Consider the following 22,196-nt stretch of genomic DNA (forward strand, 5'->3'; position numbering starts at 1 on the left):
CAGACAGACACACACACACAGACAGACACACACACACAGACAGACACGTGGAGACATTAAGGGCAGCAGTCAACATGGTCCAATCCAAGAGTCACATAATCACAAGTCAAATTGTGTAAAAAAATTGCTAAAAATATTCATTTAAGAAAAATACAGATCACTTTTTAAAATAAAAAAAGGACCAATGAACCCTCCTTTTAAATGTTTTGTTTGTACCCAAATAAAAGTCCTGTCATGCTGCTGACAGTTTCCAATTCAATTAAAAAGGCATCGATTTCTTGTGTCCTCCAGTCTATTCCAGTGCATGCTGGACTCAGTGCCACGATCCAACTCATTAAACCTTCCCAGTTCAAGGGACAGTTCTCAGCAGGCCAGCGACCACTGTGCTCTCCCTTTGCCACATGCACCCTCTTCCCTGGCTACATTTTAAACCTTTTCTCCTTCGGAGTTTTTTTTTTATTTTTGCTTAAGGCATTTTTTTTTTAAAAAAAAGAAAAAAATGAAAAATAAAATCTTGCTCTACAAGCTGGTTTCCCTTCCCAACTCCATCCGATTTCTTTACTCCTCCTTCGGATTTAGATTGGATACATTTCTTGCCAGCGATTTCCTTTTTCTTAAAAAAAACTCCCCCGTTGCTGAGACAAGTGGGGGTAACATCACGGCACTGTTCGTTTTGGTTTTGTTTTTGGTTCCTTTTGGTTGCTTATTGTTGTGGTTGGCACTGGCCAAAATGTCTCTCTCCTGCTGCCTTCCTCAACCAGCTCACAGCGAAGATCCCAGCTGCATGACATGTAAAGCTACAACTGGTTTGTATGTGCTTTGATACCAGAAAAAGAATGAATTTATTAAATAATGTACAAAGTCTTTGTCTTGTTAGGTGCCCAGTGGAAGATCTGAAAGGCTCGCATCTGCTTCTGCCACATCCTGTTTGCTGCCTCGCGCTGACTCTTCTGCCAGGTCCTGTTTGCTGCCTCGCACTGACTCTTCTGCCAGGTCCTGTTTGCTGCCTCGCGTTGACACTTCCGATGTGTGGTCTGGGCTTTGGTTGGATCCTTCCTTTGGAGGCTGGGACCTGAATAGGATGGGCCGATAGTTAGGGGGTGGCTGATACCTGCTCTCTGGAGTACTGCTCCCCGAATCCCTGGAACTGCCCTCTTCAGCAGACGAGTTGCCCACCTCGCTGTCGTAGGCGGGCAGTGGGGCCATGTAGCTGCCCCTTCCCAACTGCCTCGAGTAATGGGCTTGGCCAGCCTCGATGGTCTCTGAGAATTCCGAGAAGTCAGTGTCTGTTGCCTCTGGGCTGCTACAGCTGTGCATTTCCTCATAGGAGCTGGCGTTAGCGCTCAAGGCCTCCTTGGGCTTTGTAATGTCCAGCAGGAAAGTATCACCCACATTGCTTCTGTCTGCCAGGTCCAGGGATTGGGAGGAGGGCGGGCTGTGAGGGATCATGCTGTCGAACCAATCACGGTTGTCCTCCAGGTTGTCAAGTATCTCTTTGGCATCTGGATAAACCAAATCAGCCCATGTCTCCCAGAGAGGGTGCACAATGAAATCAATGAATCCAACCTAACAGGAGAAAAAGACATACAAAATCTAATCAGGGAACTGTACTGATTGGAACCAGGTATATCTTACTGACTATGAGATCCTTGATTGGCATTGTTAACCTGGGCCAAACAGGGAGCCCTGGCTGACAGAGATAAACAGGGGATTTAGAATCTCCTCTGTCGAGGCAACTAACTCTGAGTTGGCTGGCCATAGCCAGTGTACTCTGCACAAGGAAATAAACAGTGACCAGGCGACAGGATACTGGCCTCTGTGCAGTTATTCAAGAACCTTGTTACATTTTACATCATTTCTCATCTGGCTCAGTGGAACAGGCTATTGTACTCTTCTGTCCCATCAGATGGTAACATAAAAACATCAACATTCAAAGCAGGAATAGGCCATTCGGCCCTTCAAACCTGCTCTGCCAATCAATATGATCATGACTGATCATCCAACTCAGTTCTCTATTCTGCTTTCTGCCCATATCTTTTGAATCCTTGAGCCCGAAGATTGGGATTAGAATAGTTAGGTGGTTATTGACTGGCAGCGGATGTAATAGGCCAAAGGACTTTTTTCTGTGCTGTAGATCTCTACGACTCTAACTATATCTAACTCCTTCTTGGAAGCATTCAATGGCTTGGCCTCAACCACTTTCTATGGTTCAGACTCCACAGCCCATCTCTAAACTCTCCTCAAATTCTTCATTCATTAAAATACATAGCGTGAACATCACCAGCAAGGTCAACTTTTGTGTCCATCTCTAGTTGCCTTCGAGAAGCTGGTCATGAGTTACCTTCTTGAAAGCAACCAAATGGTTGCCTTGGCCAATTCAGACGGTAGTTAAGAGTCAACTGTATTGCTGTGGGTCTGGAGTCACATGTAGGCCAGACCAGGGTAGATTTCCTTCCCTAAAGGACATAGGTGATCAGTTTTTATGACGATCTGGTCACTGTTACTGATAGAAGCTATTTATTCCAAATTAATTGAAGTGATTTTTCCCAGATGTCATGGTGGAATTTGAACTTGTGTTGCCTTTAGTTGGGGTGTCTAACCTGCAAGTCCATCAAGATAACGACTATACTACTATACCCTCCTATCTTCCCATCATTGATTCCTACCCTGCTCCAAAAGCTTGTGATTTTAAATAGATCTGTTGGACTATAACCTAGTTTTGTGTGACTTCTGACTTTGTCCACCCCAACACTGGCATCTCTACATCTTGAATTTTAAGGAAAAAAAACAAAGTCTGGGAGAAACATAGCAGATCAGAAAGAATCTGTGAATAGAGACAGATTGCGTTCCGAAGAAGTGTCATACTGGACTGGAAACGTTCACTGTTTCTGTCTCCACAGATGCTACCAGATCGGCTGAGTTTCTCCAGCAATTTTTGCTTTATCTGCAGTATCTTGCTTTTGGGTCAATGTTGAATTTTAAAGGTTCTGCTCTTGTTTTTTGAATTTGAGCACTTTTCCCAACCAGAAGATGTTCCAAAATGATTAACCGTTAGTTAAACAGTTTAGAAGTGACCATTGTTACTGCAGGGCCAGCCAATTTCTGCATAGCAGAGGGGGGAGTGGTACTGCACCAGTAATCCAGAATGTCAGGCTAATGTTCTGGGGTTATGGGTTTGAATCCCACCATGCCAGATGGTGAAATATTAAACTAATAACATCTGGAATTAAAAGCTAGCCTAATGATGACCGCTGTCAATTGTCATTAAAAAAAAACATCTGGTTCACCAGTGTCCTTAAGGAAAGGCAATCTGCTGTCCTTACTCTGGTCTGGCCTATCATGTGATTCCAGACCCACAGCAATGTGTTTCACTCTTAACTTCCTTCAGAAATGGCTAAGCAAACTGTTCGGATCAAAGGGCAGTGAGGGGTGGGTGATAGATACTGGTCCAGCCAGTGATGTGCACATCCCAGGAACTGATCCCATTTTAAAAACAAATCCCACAAACAGCAGTTGGATAACCACTAGATGATTGGTCTCCAAACAGCACAGCAACAGGCCCTTCAGTCCATGATGTTGTGCCAAATACTATGCCAAATTAATCTAATCCCTTTGCACCACCAATGGTCCATATCTCTCCATTTCTTGCTCATTCATGTGCTTATTCAAAAGCCCGTTAAACGCCCCTCCTGTATGTGCCTCCACCACTACTCCAGCAGCAATTTCCAGGCATCTACCACTCTGTGTGTAAAACAAACTTGCCCCTCACATCTCCTTTGAACTTCCCCCTCTTACCTTAAGTGCACACCCCCTGGTATTAGACATTTCAACTCTGGGAAAAACATTCTGACTGTCAACCCTATCTTCACCTTTCAGAAGTTTATAAACTTCTATCAGGTCTCCCCTCAGCCTCCATCACTTCAGAGAAAACGACCTGAGTTTGTCCAGTCCCTCCTTACATCTCATACCCTCTAATCCAGGCAGCATCCTGATAAACCTTTTCTGCATCCTCTCCAAAGCTTTCACATCCTTCCTGTAATGTGGCCACCAGAACTGAAAGCAATACTCTTAAGTGCAGCCTAACCAAAGTTTCATAAAGCTGCAACATCACTTCCTGACTCTTGTACTCAATAAAGCTGCAACATCACTTCCATGCCAGTGACTGAGGAGTAAATACTGGCTAGGATACTGGACACACTTCCCTGTCCTTACTCCAAATCAGTGACCACGAGAACATTCACGTCCAGCTGAGAGTGCACACAGGGCTCTCAGCTTAAGGATTCACCCATAGTTACTTGCAACGGTGCCGAGGAAATTCACATTTAATCCTGAAAGTCTCCCGGCCAATCCTGGAAGAACGGCGACCCAAACATGCAATGATTGAATGGTTGAAGAAACAGCCAGCAGAGGGCAACTGAGTTTCAGAATAACTCTCACATAGAAACACAGAAGATAGGAGCAGGAGGACACCATTCAGCCCTTCAAACCTGCTCTGCCACTCATCACGATCATGGCTGATCATCCAACTCAGTAATCTAATCCTGCTTTCTCCCCATAACCTTTGATCCCATTCGCCCCAAGTGCTATATCTAGTTGCCTCTTGAATACATTCAGTGTTTTGGCATCAAATACTTCCTGTGGGAATGAATTCCATTTGGAATCAATTTGTTTCCAAATTGTTATTGGAAGTTATTTTAAATGGCAACAGCATACATGCCCCCCACTGCCAAGCAAAGAATCAAAACTTACCATCAATAGCTTTATTTTAACTTGTGACAGTTGATGTTCTACTTCGGGAAACAGGATTGGGGAACCTACTAAATCCTACACTGTGATGGAGCTGGATTTTTTTTTATTCATTCATGGGACATGGGTATCACTGGCTGGACCAGCATTTATTGCCTGTCCCTAATTGCCCCTTGAGAAGGCAGGAGTGATATGCCTCTTGAAACACTACAGTCCACGTGCTGTAGTGTGACCCACAATGCTCTTAGGGAGGGAATGATAGGAATTTGACCCAGTGACACTGAAAGAACAGCGATATATTTCCAAGTCAGGATGGTGAGTGGTTCAGAGGGGAACTTGCAGGGGATGGTGTTCCCATGTATCTGCTACCCTTGTCCTTCTAGATGGAAGTGGTCGTGGGTTTGGAAGGTGCTGTCTGAGGATCTTCGGTGACTTTCTGCAGTGCATCTTGTAGATAGTACATACTGCTGCTACTGAGCATCAGTGGTGAAGGGAGTCAATGCTTAGGGATGTGGTACCAATCACATCCATGGATGGTCTGAAGCTTCTTTTGAGTGATACTGGAGCTGAAAGTGCTTCCACAATGATGGCCTCAAACTCACCGACGCATGACCCACAGGCAAGAGACTCAGTCTGATCGGAAAAGGCACCCCACCAGGAAAGCTGGCTCTGGTTAGTGGCTGCCCACTCTGGTTGGGTACATTCCTGGAGCTTCCACAAAATGATGTTTGCCCCTACTGGGGTCCCCCTCCACTACAGCCAATCAGAAAACCGACACACGAGAGAAAACCTGGCTGGATGATTGTTGAAATGAACAAAACAGTCTCCTCTCCCAAATCATATTTTCTTTAAAAGTAAGAACAAAAAGTGTGTAAAGAAGAAGACAAGACAATGCAAATTAGTTGGCGCGCCTGTGAGTCTTGTCTCTCCTGCCCCACAGTGGGAGGTAACCATGGCTGGGGAGAGGGGTCTGCAGATCACATTGCTCTGCCCTCGGGGTTTCTGTCCACTGACCTGGGACTTCTCGATGGAAGCAGTGTGTTTGTCACACATGGGGCTGATTTCCATTCCCCGCTCACGCTCCTGATCTCCCTGCTGGAAAAACTCCAGCATTATTTTATCCACCCAAGTGCGGTACAGGTGCAGTGGCTTGGTGGGATTGCTCAGGTCAGCACAGTGCACCATATTCTGCAGAACCTGTGGAAAAGATCGACAGGAAGCTCAGCATAAAGTTCAACAGCAGCAATCCAGCCTAGAGTCTGTCATTACACAGACAGCACTCTCTGCAATTCTAGGTCAGTGTCTTGGGGTTGTATAACACTGGGGTACAGTACCCGGGGGGACAGGTCTGTCACTGTATAACACTGGGGTACAGTACTGGAGGGGACAGGTCTGTCACTGTATAACACTGGGGTACAGTACTGGGGGGGACAGGTCTGTCACTGTATAACACTGCGGTACAGTACTGGGGGGGACAGGTCTGTCACTGTATAACACTGGGGTACAGTACTGGGGGGGACCGGTCTGTCACTGTATAACACTGGGGTACAGTACCCAGGGGGACCGGTCTGTCACTGTATAACACTGGGGTACAGTACCGGTGGGGACAGGTCGGTCTCTGTATAACACTGGGGTACAGTGCTGGTGGGGACAGGTCTGTCACTGTATAACACTGGGGTACAGTACCGGTGGGGGACAGGTCTGTCACTGTAAAGCACTGGGGTATGGCACTGGTGGGGGACAGGTCTGTCGCTGTGTAACACTGGGGTACAGTACCGGTGGGGACAGGTCTGTCACTATAACACTGGGGTACAGCACTGTGGGGACAGGTCTGTCACTGTGCACCACTGGGGTACAGTACAATGTGATGATATAGCAGTCTGTGTTTGCCAGAATTCTGTGTGAGTGGTCAGTATTTAACTCTATGCATAGGAAATATGACCAAAAATTTTAAAATATGCAACATTTGTCGTCAAGTGATATTCCCATTTGGGGGTGGGCTCTTGGAATTTTACCGGAGGATTAAGTGGATTGTTGCATTCTGAATTTACCTGGATCCGATCGGAGTAATTATCCAGCAGTAAGACCCCTAAACTTGTAACTTTCTTGGTTTCCACCATTGTCTTCAAGTCTGCTAACAAGTTCATGTGTTTGGTCATGTCTGTTGCCAGGACCTAGATCAGGAGAGAGCACTGTTAGAGAAGAAGGGAGATAACAACTGCTAAAACAAATCCAGGTTCCCTGTCAGTGACGGACTTGCACCATTGGGGAGGACATCTCCTTCAGACAGAGCTGACTCTCCATCAGAAATCTCCTTTCAATGGAGGAGTTTGACATTTGGATGTGGCCAGAGATTCATCATTTTCAACTTCTGGAGATGCCACGAGGATGGAACTATTGTAGACAGGTAAAAGACAAAGCCATCATCATCATCATCATCATCATCATCTCATTAGAGAAAGACGGCTGGTGCTGGTTTAACCTGAGAGTCACCACGCCTCAGGCGAGGGGAGAGGTTGAGAAGGAGGGACCTTCATGGTGACCTCAGCCAGGGATTGAACTGAACCTTGTTGATGTCACTCTGCATCGCAAATCAGCTGCGCAAACAACTGAGCTAAACGTTATAACTCAAGAGAATTCAAAGCTCATGAGATATTGCTAATTCTTTGAGTGCCAGTCAAGGATGTTGCGAGGGTCGGAGGGTTTGAGTTATAGGGAGGGGCTGAATAGGTTGGGGACATTTTCCCTGGAGCTTTGGAGGCTGAGGGGTGACCTTATACAGATTTATAAAATCATGAAGGGCAAGTATAGGGTGAATAGCCAAGGTCTTTTCCCCAGGGTGAGGGAGTCCAAAACTAGAGGGGCATAGGTTTAAGGTGAGAGGGGAAAGATTTAAAAGGGACCCACGCGTAACATTTTCACACAGAGGGTGGTGCGTGTATGGAAATGAGCTGCCAGAGGAAGTGGTGGAGGCTGGTACAATTACAATGTTTAAAAGGCATCTGGATGGGTATGTGAATACAAGGATTTTGAGGGATATGGGACTAGATTAATTTAGGATATCTGGTCAGCATGGACGAGTTGGACTGAAGAATCTGTTTCTGTGCTGTATATCTCTATGACTCTACGCCAAGCACTGAAGAGAGGAGGGATTTCTGCATAAATTAGAGAAATGCAATCGATTATCTAGACATAGGGTGAACTTATCAAACTTATCAAAAATCAGAGACAAAGTGAATAGAACATTATTTCAAGGTGATTCAGAAGGACATGAATTTAATTTGAGGAAAACTACTGAATTGGGAGACAAGATTGACAAGCGAATTTGGTCTTTGCCAGATTTTAGAGGGAAGTGGTTTTTCTACTCACCATGTCGATTGTCATTTTGCGAAGGTTCTGAAACTGCTTGTTACTCAGGTTCTTAAAGATGTTGCAGTTTTCCTTCTGCAGCAATTTAAAACCCACAGCCAAATGGTGGTTCTCCAACACTGAGGTGTCATTATACATCAGTGCTAATTCCGAATCTGCACAACACAATGGAGAAATGAGGGATTGAGGGAGGCAGTGTGATAGAGGAAGACAGCAAGAGAATGACAAGAGGAGGCAAAAAGATAAAAGGGTTAGGTGGGATTGGCCCAGTGAGACAAGGGACAGACGAGATGGGGAAACAGATAGGTGGAGGACAGGTTGAGCCAGAGACAAATTCAAGGTGAGATGGGAAAAGATAGGCAACAAAATTGAAGGTTGAGGAGATTAGGAGAGGCAAAAAAGAGTCAGTCAGAAAAGAGAAAAGATGTGATAGTGTGATGGGGTGAAAAGTGGGAGAAAACAAATGAAGGGAGATAGATGGGAAATCAGATAGATAGAGAAAGGGACAACAGAGATAGAAGGAAATAAGTAAATGTGTAGTCAGTCCAGACAGAGGTGGGGAAGACAAGAAACAAATTCAAAAAGTAATTACCACAAATAAATTGCATAAAGAAACCAAGTTCCATATATAGAAGATTGCTCACTCCTGCAATATATTAAAAACAAAACCAACCAGCTTTCCAGAGAAAATAAATCATAACCAGGATTTTGAAAATTCTAGATGGAGGAAGAGTTACAGTGAGTTACAACCCGGAATCTAACAGAGAAGTTCGGGGCCTCCTATAGAATATGAGGTATCCCTAAATGAGTTACAGGCTGAAATCTCATTGAAGGGGTTCTGATGGTTTATACTCAGGAGTAAACCTTTGTGTCTTCAGTGATCTTGGAACAGTACTCACTGGTATTAATGAGGAACTGATTTGAGACTCCTGGATGGTCAACATCATGGATTGCCGAGGCAAAAATCGCAGCCAATATCTCAAGATCTGTGAAGACTGCCTGAAAGAGAGTCAGGGAGAAATCAATTTGCTCAATTTCAGGAAAGATCAGCACATTATCCAAGAGTCCTGGGAAGCATCCATATATTCCCTTCTGTTCCTTGATTCTATTTGGCATCAACTTGTTGCTGAGACTCCTGGTCATCCCACATAAAGGTGGTCATTCCAATATTTTAGAATGTCTTTATTAAATGTCCTCATTCCCAGCATTCCCTGTAGGACAATCCCATTACAGAGATTCCACGTTCTTGAGAAACCAGTAAGCTTCACACAGTCATGGAGGAGAGATCACATCCAGAGTGAAACACAGCACGAGTGAATAAAGAGTTTTTTTTTATTATTCATTGACAGAATGAGGGCATCGCTGGCTAGGCAGCATTTATTGTCCATCCCTAATTGCCCAGAGGGCAGTTAAGAGTCAACCACATTGCTGTGGGTCTGGAGTACATGTAAGCCAGACCAGGTAAGGATGGCAGTTTCCTTCCCTAAAGGACATTAGTGAACCAGATGGGCTTTTCCAACAATCTACACTGGATTCATGGTCATCATTAGATTCTTAATTCCAGATATTTTACTGAATTCAAATTCCACCATTTACATTAGTGGGATTCGAACCCGGGTCCCCAGAATATTATCTGGGTCTCTGGATTAACAGTTCAATAATAATACCACAAGGCTATTGCCTCCCCAAGAGTGAGGGAGCTCATTGCCCCTGGGTAGGTTCGAACCACTAACCTTCTGGTTAACAGCTGAGCACACTAACCGATTGCGCCACAGAGACAAACAAACAGCATTGCAGGACAGAATTCAACTCACCCCAGATGGGACTTGAACTCATAATCCCTGGTTTAGGAGGTTAGCGCCTTATCCATTAGGCCACTGGGGCTAATTTTGGGGAACTTGGAAGCAGTGCGGGAATTCAACGCATAGCACAGAGGTGCTTTTCGCTTTTTTGGCTCGAAGTTTGTAAACTCTTTTACAGGATTGGGAGCCCAGCACAAAACGGAGAGTGACATCATGGAGAAACTGTTAAGTTCATTGATTGGTCAACGCTACTAATTTGACCATCTGTTACAGGTTACTTTCAGATTGAAGGCAAATAGGGGAAATATTTCCAGCTTACAAACTAAAAGACCAGTAGGAACAGTTGTTTGTTTGCTCGCCGAACTGGTTGTTCCATGTGTACAGACGTTTCGTTACCATTCTAGTCAACATCATCAGTGTGACCTCTAATTGAAGTGTTGGTGTTCTGTTTCCTTCCAGATTTATATGATCCTCTGGTGTGCTGATCTTGTCACTTCCAGTTCTGTTGTTTTGGTCTGTATACGGGGTCTATTTCTATGGTGTTTGTTAATGGAGCCCTGTGTTGAGAGTCAGGCTTCCAGAAATTCCCTTGCAGATCTGGTGTTCATTTGTCCCAGTCGAACTGACGGCCCTCATTGTCTGTGTATATTGAGACAAGTGTATATTGGTTGTGTCTTTTTACTGCCAGCTGGTGTTCATGTATCCTGATCGTCAGCTTCCTCCCCGTTTCCAATGCAATGTTAATCACACTCACTGCATGGAATTCTGTATAGCCCATTGGTCTTGTTTACTGGCGGTACGGGGTCTATAGTCTTTGATAACATTTGGTGCAGAGTTGCTGTAGGTTTGTGTGCAATCACGATCTTATGCGGTCTATGGAGTCTGGTAGACATTTCTGACATATTTTTGATGTAGGGTAGCATTGCTAGTGTTGTCTGTTGTCCTGTGCCCTCTGACTGTCGTTTGTTTTGTAGACATCTGTGGATGAGACTTCTTGGGGATCGTTGTCGGTGAAAACATTGTGTAGCTGTTCCTCTTCCATTCTCCGGAGTTCTGAGGATTTTCAGTGTGATGCAGCTCATTTAAATAATGTCTTGATGCAGCTCTGTTTGTGTATGGTGGTGTGGTTGCTATTGAAGTTAAGGATTTGGTCCGTGTTTTTGTGGCCTTCCTGTATACTCGGGTCTGGAATTCACCGTTAGTCATTCTCTCTACCATTACGTTTAAGAACGGGAGCGGTTTGTTGTTTTCTTCCTCTCTGGTGAAAATTATGTTCGTGAAGATGTTATTGACAAGTTGGTGGGTTTCTTCTACTTTCATGCATTTGATCAGAGAACACGGTACAACGGACGACACAAGCAACGCTACCCTACATCAAAAATATATCAGAAATGATTACCAGACTCTTCGCATAAGATCGTGATTGCACACAAACCTGCAGCAACTCTGCACCAAATGTTATCAAAGACTATAGACCCCACACCGACAGTAAACAAGACCAATGGGATATACAGAATTCCATGCAGTGAGTGTGATAAACATTGCCTTGGAAACAGGGAGGAAACTGACGATTAGGATACACGAACACCAGCTGGCAGTAAAAAGACACGACCAATATACACTTTCTCAATATACACAGACAATGAGGGCCGTCAGTTCGACTGGAACAAAGTGACCGTACTGGGAGAAGCGAGCACCAGATCTGCAAGGGAATTTCTGGAGTCCTGGTTCTCAACACGGGACTCCATTAACAAACATAGAAATAGAACCCGCATACAGACTGCTGCCAAAACAACAGAACCGGAAGCAACAAGCACACCAGAGGATCATATAAATCTGGAAGGAAGCAGAACACCAACGCTTCAATTAAAAGTCGCACTGATGATGTTGCCTAGAACGGTAACGAAACATCTGCACACCACTGAACAACCAGCTTAGCGAGCAAACAAACAAACAAACTCACGCACAACCCGAGCTACAAATTTTCGCTAAGACCTTAAAAGGCCAGTAGGAAATTTTTAAAAATCAAATTAAAAACAATGCGATTAAAATTGAGGCCAGCTGATGTAAGTGCATGATGTGGGATCTGGTGGACCCCATTGTGACCACATCTGTAGCACGCGTTGGTTGTTTGAGGAGCTCTGGCTCAGAGATGATGAGCTGGAGCCTGAGCTTTAAACACTGCGACACTTCAGGGAGTGGGAAAAGAGTTACCTGGACCTTGTGTTTCAGGAGGCAGTCACAACCCCTTGATTAACTGCTGGCCTAGCCAGTGATGCCCTCATCCCGTGAATGAATAATAAAAAAAAACTACTTTGAATTTGGTCAGTGGTCAGGGACAGGAGGGTGTGACTATGACTGAGGCAGGTAGAGGGATCCAGGAAATAGTGCTGAAGGAGCCTCAGCCCTGGAGCCCTGTCTAACAGGTTTGTGATTCTTGCTCCCTGCGTGGGTGAGAGAGGGGGCTGTAGGAAGGATGAGCAAACTGACCATAGCTCAGTCGTACTGGGAGCCATTCAAGAGGAAGTAAAGAGAAATTGAGTGTCCGAGAGGCTGGGTTGCCTGCCTTGTGCTCAGCTTCAGAATCTCTCATCTGGGCTGCAGACGAACCTGAAGTGTGAGGGGGAAAGTACAGTTATCGTGGTCCACATAGGTTCCAGTCATATCGGTAGAAAGAGGAAAGTGGTTCTGCTGAGGAAATTTGCGGAGTTAGGGTCTAAATTAAAAAGCAGAATCAAGAAGTTAGTAATCTCTGGATTACTACATGAGCCACAGGCAAATTGGTACAGGGTCAACATGAATAAAGAGGGAAACACATGGCTTAAAGATTGGTGTGGGAGAAATGGGTTCAAATTCATGGGACATTGGCACCATTACTGAGGAAGGAGGGAGCTGTTCCAACGGGACAAACTCCACCTGAATCACGCTGGGACCAGAGTCATTATATGGAAAACATATGGGGGGGAAGCTCAGCAGAATCACTGTTTCCAGAACAAGTAACAAGGCAGAAAGTATGTAAAGGGTGAGGAATCTAACTTCAGGCACAGCAGAAAAGGGAACAAATATGAGAAGGGGGACAGTCAACACAGGACTGAGGATATTGTACTTAAATACATGCAGTATACAAAACGAGGTAAATGAGCTCGTAGTGCACATTGAAATTGGCAGGTACAATGTTGTGGGTCAGGGTCAGGGTCAGCGTCAGGGTCAGGTCTCTGTGATATGGTTGCAAGGGCTCAGAACTAAATATCCAAGGATACTTGTCCTATTGAAAGGATGGGCAGACGGACACAAGGTTGGGATTGCCTTGTTGGTAATAAATTAAAATTAAATCAATAGCAAGAAATGATAGAGTCAGAAGGTGTAAAATCTGTGTGGGTAGAGTTGAGGGACCGCAAAGGGAAAATACCCTGATGGGAGTTACGCACAGGCCTCATAGTTGTAGTCAGGATATGGGGAAGAAAATAAATCAGGAGGTCATAGAATAGAATCTCCAGTGTGGAAGCAGACCATTTGACCCACACCACCCATCTGAACAGCGTCCCACCCAGAACCACCCCCCTACCATATCCCTGTAACCCTGCTTTTCCCACAGCTAATCCACCAAGCCTGCACGTCCCTGGACATCATGGGTAATTTAGCACGGCCAATCCGTCCTAACCTGCACATGTTTGGACTGTGGGAGGAAACTCACGCAGACAGTCACCGGAGGCTGGAATTGAACCCGGGTCCCTGGCGCTGTGAGGCAGCAGTGCTAACCACTGAGCCACTGTGCCACACCTAGTAGTGACGCCCACAATTTCAGGAATGGTGGAAATGGAATACATTCATCCCTCTGAAGTTACAAACAAGACAATTCCAAATCAGTTGACACTCACCTCTAATGCCGGTGATCGAAGCAAGACGTGGGTGGACTGAGCCACATCAGCAGCGTGGTAATTGTTGTGGTAGCTCACATCGGGATGGTAGTGATCTTCTAGTGTTATCATGTAGGTGATAAAAATTAAGGGTGGAATCCTAAATATCTTTAGGAGATTTCGCTCCTTCAAAGAGAGAGAAAAGAATGGATGTTCAGTGAGCAGCTGAGTTCTTTCATTGACACAGAGTCAACATTATTTTGTAAAACTCAAACAAGATTTGCTTCATAATTTTCCCTGACAATTTACAATGTCTGGAATTAAATCCAAGAATTCCAGAAAAATAAAAAAAAAAGGACAAATTGTCTGGCCTATGCTAGCTCAAAAAAAGTTGAAAACAATTCAACACAATCAGTTGGGCCCACAATCAAAGCACAGGCAGTTTTTTTTTTAAATTTATTCATTCACGGGATGAGAGTGTTGCTGGCTAGGCAGCATTTATTGCCCATCCCTAATTGCCCAGAGGGCAGTTGAGAGAAAACCACATTGTGGTGTGTCACGTGTAGGCCAGACCAGGTAAGGATAGCAGTTTCCTTCCCTAAAGGACATTAGTGGACTAGATGGGGTTTTTATGACAATTGACAATGGATTCATGGTCATCATTAGATTCTTAATTCCAGATATTTTATTGAATTCAAATTCCACCATCTGCCATGGCGGGATTTGAACGTGGGTCCCCAGAACATTATCTGGCTCGCTGGATTAACAGTCCAGTGATGATACCACTAGGCCATCACCTCGCCCGGTTACATCAAGAGTGCTAAAGTGAGGTTGGGAGCTGTCTTTTCCCCTGCAAGCTTGTCATGCTGTAGAACCTGCTAGCTGAGGGCACTGTAGCAGACAGTGTCAATCGGGTGAGAAAATACATAATGTCTTTCCGTGTAGAGCTTTCTAATTTATTGATGAGATCAATAGAACGGAAGAGAGCTGCAAAACCAAATTTGTCAATGACATAAAGACTTGGTGACATTTGGAAAAGTGTGGACTGGACCCTAAAATTACAATGAGCCATTGAAAGGTAAAGCGACCAGGCAAAATTATGGCAAATGGATTTCAACAGCGTAGATTTATCCATCTTGGACCAAAACTGAAAAGAAATTCCAATATTTTTTCAAGCAATGGATAGTGGAAACCCAGAACATTTAGAGATCCATGTTCACAGATCTTTAAAATATTGTGGCCAGGTAGAATAAAAAATAATAAAATGTGCTCACGGTGTATTGGCCTGGCCCAAGGGCTAGAATATAACTGGAGCAAGATTTGTTAAGTCAGTAATAAACATCTGGCAGAGCACAGGAGGAGAATTGCTGCAGATCTGGGCAGTTCATCTTCGATAGGATATATTGGCTTCTGAAAGAGTGCAGTTCACAATCACTGAGGTTTGATTCTATAAAGAAATTAGATGTACTAACAGTTTTATAAACCCTAGAATACAGGAGCTTTAAGGGGTGATTTTATTCAACTTTTAAGGATTTAAATTGGAACAAATTTGTGTCAGTACAGAAAAACTTCTATCACTGCTGGAGGGAGTTCAGTACAAGGAAACATTAAAAACTGAAAGAACTGCGGATGCTGTAAATCAGGAACAAAAACAGAAGTTGCTGGAAAAGCTCAGCAGTTCTGGCAGCATCTGTGAAGAAAAAAATCAGAGTTAACATTTCAGGTCCGGTGACCCTTCCTCAGAATTTGGAAATATTATCTGAGCCAGGCCATTCATGACAGAAGTTAAATAATTCTTTAGCCAAATGTTGATTGAAATATGCAATTCCTTACCACCAAAAGCTAGCTAAATTGATTATTTTAAATCTAGAATCGATCGAAATTTGCTGCAATAAAAGCAGAAATTGCTGGAGAAACTCAGCAGGTTTGGCAGCATCTGGAGAAAGAAAAACAGTTAGAGTCACACTGGCCTCAAAACATTAACTCTGTTTCTCTCTCCACAGATGCTGCCAGACCTGCTGAGATTCTCCAACACTTCCCGTTTTTATTTCAGATTTCCAGCATCCGCAGTGCATTTTACTTGAATTTTGTTGGAAATGGGTGTAAAAGGATTTGCAGTCTGGGCAAGTGGATGAAATTAAAATACAAATCAGCCACTGTCTCAGTGAATGGGAGAGTAGATTGAGGGGCTGAATGGCCTTTTCCTGTTTATTTGTGGATTCACAAGGTCAGGTGAGACCTGTCAGGAAAATGGGACAGGGCTGTTGGAGCCTGGAAGACCTTTTATTCTGTTCTATAAATTGTTGTTGTCCCTAGATTGATGTACGTAGTGTAGAGTCTGAAAATGTAAGTGGTGTTACTCTTCACCTGTACAGTGTGAATCACCATTCACCCCACGGTCTACGAAATAGCCTTTGTCATGTCATGGTTTCTGCAACTGCACACAAGGCCTGGTTAGGCTGGGATTCAGCAGAATTCTCCAAGAATTAAAAATTAAACTCTGCGATGTTAGTACTACAGGGACGTCAAAACAAAATGAGGCAGGCTTTCAGACCTAGAGATGAAATGATCATGGAGGAAGATTAAGTTTGGGCAAAGGCAGTCTCATTGATCATGAATCTTAGATAACATAATATTCTCCATTTGGCCTGGATTGGGTTGGGGAGGGTGGTGGTTGGGGGTGTGGGGGTGTTGGAAGATGGTAACCACATGGATAGACATGGCAGATGACCAATGCCAAGAGTTGGAGGTCATGACTCCTCCCAAAGTGTTGGCAACCCTGGTATACCAGTTACAGGCATCATATCCTCCAGGTACCACTCCAATGCTGGATACACCTGTACCCCTATCACCCTGCAGGGTCCTCCTGAGCACTCAGCACTCCCACTGGATGCCAAGACTGCCCACTGATTCTGGAAAATCTGCCCAGGATCTTCCTAGAGATGGGAATATTTCCAGCATTAGGCTGAAGTCAGGTCACAGGGAAATACAGATGTTCAGGATGGTGGTACTCAGTGAGATCCGGCTGAACCTTCCTGAGATTAACACAGCACACTGTCAGTGGTCTGACAAAGGGTCAGTGGATTTGAAACGTTAACTCTGTTCCTCTCACGACAGATGCGACCAGACCTGCTGTGTTTCTCCAGCACTTTTTGTTTTTCTTTCAGATTTCCAGCACCAACAGTTCTCTGTTTCGTATTACTCAACACTGTCACCTCGTGGATTTGAATGAACTATCATCCACGGGATTTTACTAAGCAAGTGGGCTCCAAAATACGTAATCACAAAGACACACAAAATATATTCAAAAAGATTTTCCTTTACCTTAAAGATGGCGTACATAGCAACAGTCAATGGTCGTTGGTTGGAATATTCTCCCACCTTAAAGATATCCAAACCCCAACTGTTGATATTTGACAATTCCTGGAATAGGATAAATCAGAATTGGTTAGTAATCATGGTGATGACACAGAATCAGAGCTCTGATTAGACACATTTGTCATAGTTTCTTTTGTCTGTCTTGCCTTGGTGTCACACTTCAAATGTCAGGTTCAACTTCTATGCAATTTTTCAGAAACAGCTATGGACAAAGTAGGGAAGGTGCTGGGTCATGAGTAACAACAGCCACAATATGTGAAGTCTATTGAGTGGACTCATACCAATTCAGCACTTACTGAACAGCTGTTTGAGTTGCAGCTCTTAAGAGAATCTAGACCTACAAAGAATATGCCAAAATGCTTCTGAACTTAAGAGAACTGCACAGAGACTTAGCATGAAGGGGGTACATTTTTAAAACGAGAGGAGAGAGATTTAAAAAGGGCATGAGGGGCAGATGTTTTACACACAGGGTGGTTCACGTGTGGAATGAACGTCCTGAGGATGTGGTGGATATGGGTACAGTTACAATGTTTAAAAGACATTTGGATAAGTACGTGAATAGGAAAGATTTGGAGGGAAATAGACCAGGAGCAGGCAGGTGGGACTAGTCTAGCTCAGGATTATGTTCGGCATGGATTGGTTGGACCAAAGGGTCTGTTTCTGTGCTGTATGACTCTATGATACATTGAAGTGACACATTAGGACATGCAGGTTTTGTTACAGAGGCAAGAATATTTGTGCCAGGTGCTTCTCTTTTACAGAGTGAAAGTGACTTCTGTTTTTCAATCCACAAAGTCCACTGACTAAGTAAACTAGAGTTTACTTTGGTAGCAATTTCAACAACTTGCATTTGCATTGCATCTTTAATGGGTGGCTTCACAGGAGCACTATACAGAAGCTCCAGATGGTGATGTAAGGGCAAGTGACCAAAAGCTTAGCCAAAAGCAGAGGTGCTAAGTAATGTCTCAAAGAAGCAGGGTGAGAGAGAGAGACAGAGACAGAGAGAGATGTGGAGAAGATTAATGAGGGAATTCCAGGTTTAGGGTTGAACAAATAGCCACCGATAGTGGAGTGATTAAAACTGGGGATGCTCAATAGGCCTGAAATAAGGCAACATGGAAATCTCTGAAGGTATATGTCCAGAGGAGATTACAGACAGAGAGATCTGAGAGAGTTTGAAAGCAATGGTGAACATTTTTTAAAGTTGAGGTGATGCTTCACCAGGAGCTAATGAGGGTCGGTGAGCTCAGGGCGATATGCGGATGTGAGTAAACACCGGCAGAGGAATTCTGGATGACCTCAGGTTTAGAGGGAACATGGCGAGTTAGCCACACGCGAGATGGGACAATAGAGTTTATAGAGAAAAAGGACACAGTTGAGGGTACAGCAGAGTACGAGCTGAGACAGAAATGTAGTCGGGGGATATTTTGGAGGTGGAAGGGAGCGGTCTTAGTGATGGCTCAGATAAGTGCTTAATAACTCACCTCAGATCAAATATGGCACAAAGTTATGAGCCAGTTGTTTCAGCCTCATATAATTGTCAAGGAGAGGGATACATTGGTGGTCAAGCGTTCAGTTTGGAGTAGAGATTGAGATAGACACTGGTATAATTACAAACAAACAGAGAGTCTACAAAACTGTCCTGGGGGTGTTTGATGGGGATAGTGTAGAGGGAGTTTTACTCTTTATCTAACCCCATGTTCTCCCTGTCCTGGGTGTGTTTGATGGGGATGGCATAGAAGGAGCTTTACTCTGAACTGAGACGTCTCTGACTTATCACATTTATAATTCTCCATTTGAGACAAACTATGAAAATAAAGTTTTTATTTGTTTCGTTACCTGCTCTAGCTCAGGTTCCTGGTCAGAATTGACTCCAAGGCGGGGAACATCCACAGAGATGACACTCGTGCTGTATTTCAGACCACTGATTTGTCTCATGGGCTCCAGCTTGTCTCTTGGGCTTGTCTGTGATATATCTAATTCATGCGGTTTGTCTTGACAGGAGGAAACACAGATTTAGCAATTAAATGTAAAACAATCAGAGACAAATCATTGTGGATCATGCTAGCTGCCCTTCAGGTTGGGCTGAACTACAGTCGCACAAGCCTATAGAACTGGGGAGGGGAGGTGAAATTTCCCAATGGAATATTCACCAGGAACTGTGGAATCCCAGGTTCAAAGCCAGGGCTCAGCCATCCCTGGGATTTGGAAATCTGGGAGCAGAACTCCAATGCACTAAGAACTCTTGGCCATTCAAAGCAGTGGGTATTAGCAGGATAGCACACAGGCTAATGTCCAGCATTCCTGAGGAGCCCAGGTCAAAGGAAAGGACAGCTGGATAAGGTTCAGAGGTGGGGCTTGTGGATGGGATCAGGGGCTTCAACAGGGGCCTATTTCTCAGTGTCAGGTCCCTTAGTCAAACTCCCAGAAGGCCACAGGCAAACCTTACAGGGCTCACTGCTCATTCAATCTGCAGGGGCAGGATAAGGCATTAATTGACCACTTAAGGGCCTCGTTTAGCACTGGGCAGGCTATTGACAAGCTCTCATGTCCTGAACTTGAGACAGGGAGACAGTGCATACCCATTCCACACCCTCCCATCTCAGGAGAACAGTACACCCAATGTACAAAATCTCTTCGTAACTTTAAATATCTCCATTTGGTCACCTCTTAGTGATTGTCAAGAAAAGAATCAAACTCTGATCAGTCTTTCTTGATAGCTATAACCTCAGTTCCTTTTGCAGTCCATTGATTTTCATTATTTATATCAACGATTCCGATGTAAATATAGGAGGTGTGGTTAATAAGTTTGCAGATGATACCAAAACAGGTGGTGTAGTGGACAGTGAAGAAGATTATTTCAGAGTGCAACAGGATCTTGATCAGATGGGCTAATTGGCCAAGGAGCAGCAGATAAATGTGAGGTGATGCAAGTAATACTAAGGAAAACCAATGGGAGAAATACAGAGATTGTGGAGAATTGTGATGCTGGAGGACATTAGAGAGACACGGGGGTAATAGAAAGCAAAGATGAAAATTTTAAAACTGAGGAGCTGCTTGAGCGGCAGCCAATGCAGGAGCATGGTGAATAGGACTTGATAAGAGTTAGGGCACAGGCCATAGACCTTCATGTTTATACAAGGTGGATGATGTGCTTTGCAATGGTTGAGCCCAGAGAGAAGAACAGTATGGATGATGGTTTCAGCAGGAGATGAGCTGAGGTAGTCAGTTTGTTCACAAGTATCTCCAATAAAGGATTCAGTCTTTGGTGGAGGGATAGTATTTGGCCAGGACATTATGGAGAACACCGTGGACTTCTTTGAAATAGTGGCCATGGGATGCTTTATATCCACTTACAACAGCAGATGGAGCCTCAATTTGTCATCTGGAAAATGGCTCCCTCAACTGAGCAGCATTCTCTCAGTACAGCATTGTGAGTTTCAAACAGGAAGGTGGGCTCAAGCTCACACACTGCTGTCTGAGAGCAGGAGGAAACATTAAACACTGAGCCACACACGTGCATGTAGATTCTGGGCATTACACACACTCACCTAAAAACATTGTGGATATGAACTCCGAGACCTGGTTTCCAGAACGGCTCATTTCAGACAACTGGGTTAACTCTCGGTTCAGCATCCTCTTAAACTGTTGAGAGAAGCAGAGTAGCTTGTTATATACACTTTCCGACAGCTTCTGGGCAACAAATGCTGAACTAGCCAGTGACATCCTCATCCCATGATTGGAATAACAAAAAAAAAAGGCTGGCGCAGTGACGATGGGCCGAGTGGTTTCCTTCTGCACTGTAATTCCATAAGACTTCCATTGGGAACTCCTAACTGCATCCCGTCACCAGAGATTGGTCCTTACCTTAGTGCAGGGGACAGGGAAACGGGGCAGGGGAGGAGGGCAGGCGTGGGAGATTTCAATCCCAATTTCTGCAGTTCGACGTTCCCAACCACATGGGGGTTGAGAGTCAGTTGGCTGACAGCTGGGGTTTAGGTGTCTCACTGGTTCCGAGCACATGGGCTGAATAAGGAAACAGGGGGCTGTTCGGTCTTGTTGCCCTGATTGTGGGGAGGGTTGGGAGTATGAGATACGGTGCCCCCCCCAACCTCCGCACAACGGACTGGCTCAGGAGACGGAGCTTTCACAGCGACCATCGGGTAAACTGGAGACCAACTTGTTCCACCATTATGTCTCCGTAAGACCATTAGTCATAGCAACAGAGTGGGCCATTCAGCCCCTTGAGCATGCTGTGCCATTCAATGGGACCATGGCTGATCTGACATTCCTCACATCCACTTTCCTGCCCTTTCCCTTTAACCCTTGATTCCTGACTGACCAAGAATGTAACTCAGCCTCAGATATACACAAGGCAGAGGAGGAAAATCAACCTCAGCGCTTACTCATTGTGCTGTCAACCTTTACCAGGTTGTCCCCACAGCTGTCTCTGGCAAGGAGTTCCAAAGACTCACAATCCTCCGAGAGAAGAAATTCCTTCTCATCTCAGTCTTAAATTGGTGTCCCTTTATTCTGAGACTGTGCCTCTGGTCCTAGACTCTCCCATGAGGGGAAACATCCTCTCAGCATTTACCCTGTCAAGCCCCTTAAGAATCTGATAGGTTTCAATGAGCTCTCTTCTCATTCTTCTCAATTCTAGTGAGTGGAGTTCCAACCTGTTTAGCCTTTGCTCATAAATTTGATAGAAAGTTTTACATGATTGTTAATCTGATTACATCTCAGTGACAAGCCTTGAAGATGAGGAATTACTTTGAAACGAGTCAAGCAACCAGAGATTCAGTACACAGCAAGATCCCAGTGACACAGGGAAACTGATTAGTCCTTTTATCGTTAGGATGGGACAGCGGTTTGAATGATGAATATTGGATTTGGGGAGAACTCTCCCTGCTCTTCTCAGATATGGGGGCCAGGGGATGTTTTAAAATTCATTACAAAAGGGTGGAGCGGTCCTCTGTTTAAGGACTCATCCAAAAAAATGCGGCGCTCCCTCGGCACTGACCCTCCCACAGTGCGGCGCTCCCTC

At 44.5% G+C, this 22,196-nt stretch overlaps 1 protein-coding gene across 5 annotated transcripts in view; it reads right to left on the bottom strand.

Annotated features, from left to right (window-relative positions):
• Window positions 1–120: 120 nt before the first annotated feature.
• LOC109921827 (cAMP-specific 3',5'-cyclic phosphodiesterase 4C-like) overlaps window positions 121–22,196 on the bottom strand; it is a 271,818-nt gene continuing 249,742 nt past the window's right edge. For all 5 annotated transcript variants that reach the window (XM_048614248.1, XM_048614247.1, XM_048614250.1 and 2 more), the window contains 9 exons: window positions 20,704–20,797; window positions 18,992–19,146; window positions 17,099–17,197; window positions 13,796–13,960; window positions 9,015–9,114; window positions 8,116–8,270; window positions 6,798–6,920; window positions 5,761–5,943; window positions 121–1,566 (listed from right to left, as the gene is read on the bottom strand). In XM_048614248.1, the coding sequence (XP_048470205.1) occupies window positions 874–1,566; window positions 5,761–5,943; window positions 6,798–6,920; window positions 8,116–8,270; window positions 9,015–9,114; window positions 13,796–13,960; window positions 17,099–17,197; window positions 18,992–19,146; window positions 20,704–20,797 (1,767 nt within the window). In that variant the 3' untranslated portion in view covers window positions 121–873. The remainder of the gene's footprint in view (window positions 1,567–5,760; window positions 5,944–6,797; window positions 6,921–8,115; window positions 8,271–9,014; window positions 9,115–13,795; window positions 13,961–17,098; window positions 17,198–18,991; window positions 19,147–20,703; window positions 20,798–22,196) is intronic.

Source organism: Rhincodon typus, chromosome 29 (genome assembly GCF_021869965.1).
Source record: "Rhincodon typus isolate 14 chromosome 29, sRhiTyp1.1, whole genome shotgun sequence".
Classification (NCBI taxonomy): Eukaryota; Metazoa; Chordata; class Chondrichthyes; order Orectolobiformes; family Rhincodontidae; genus Rhincodon; species Rhincodon typus.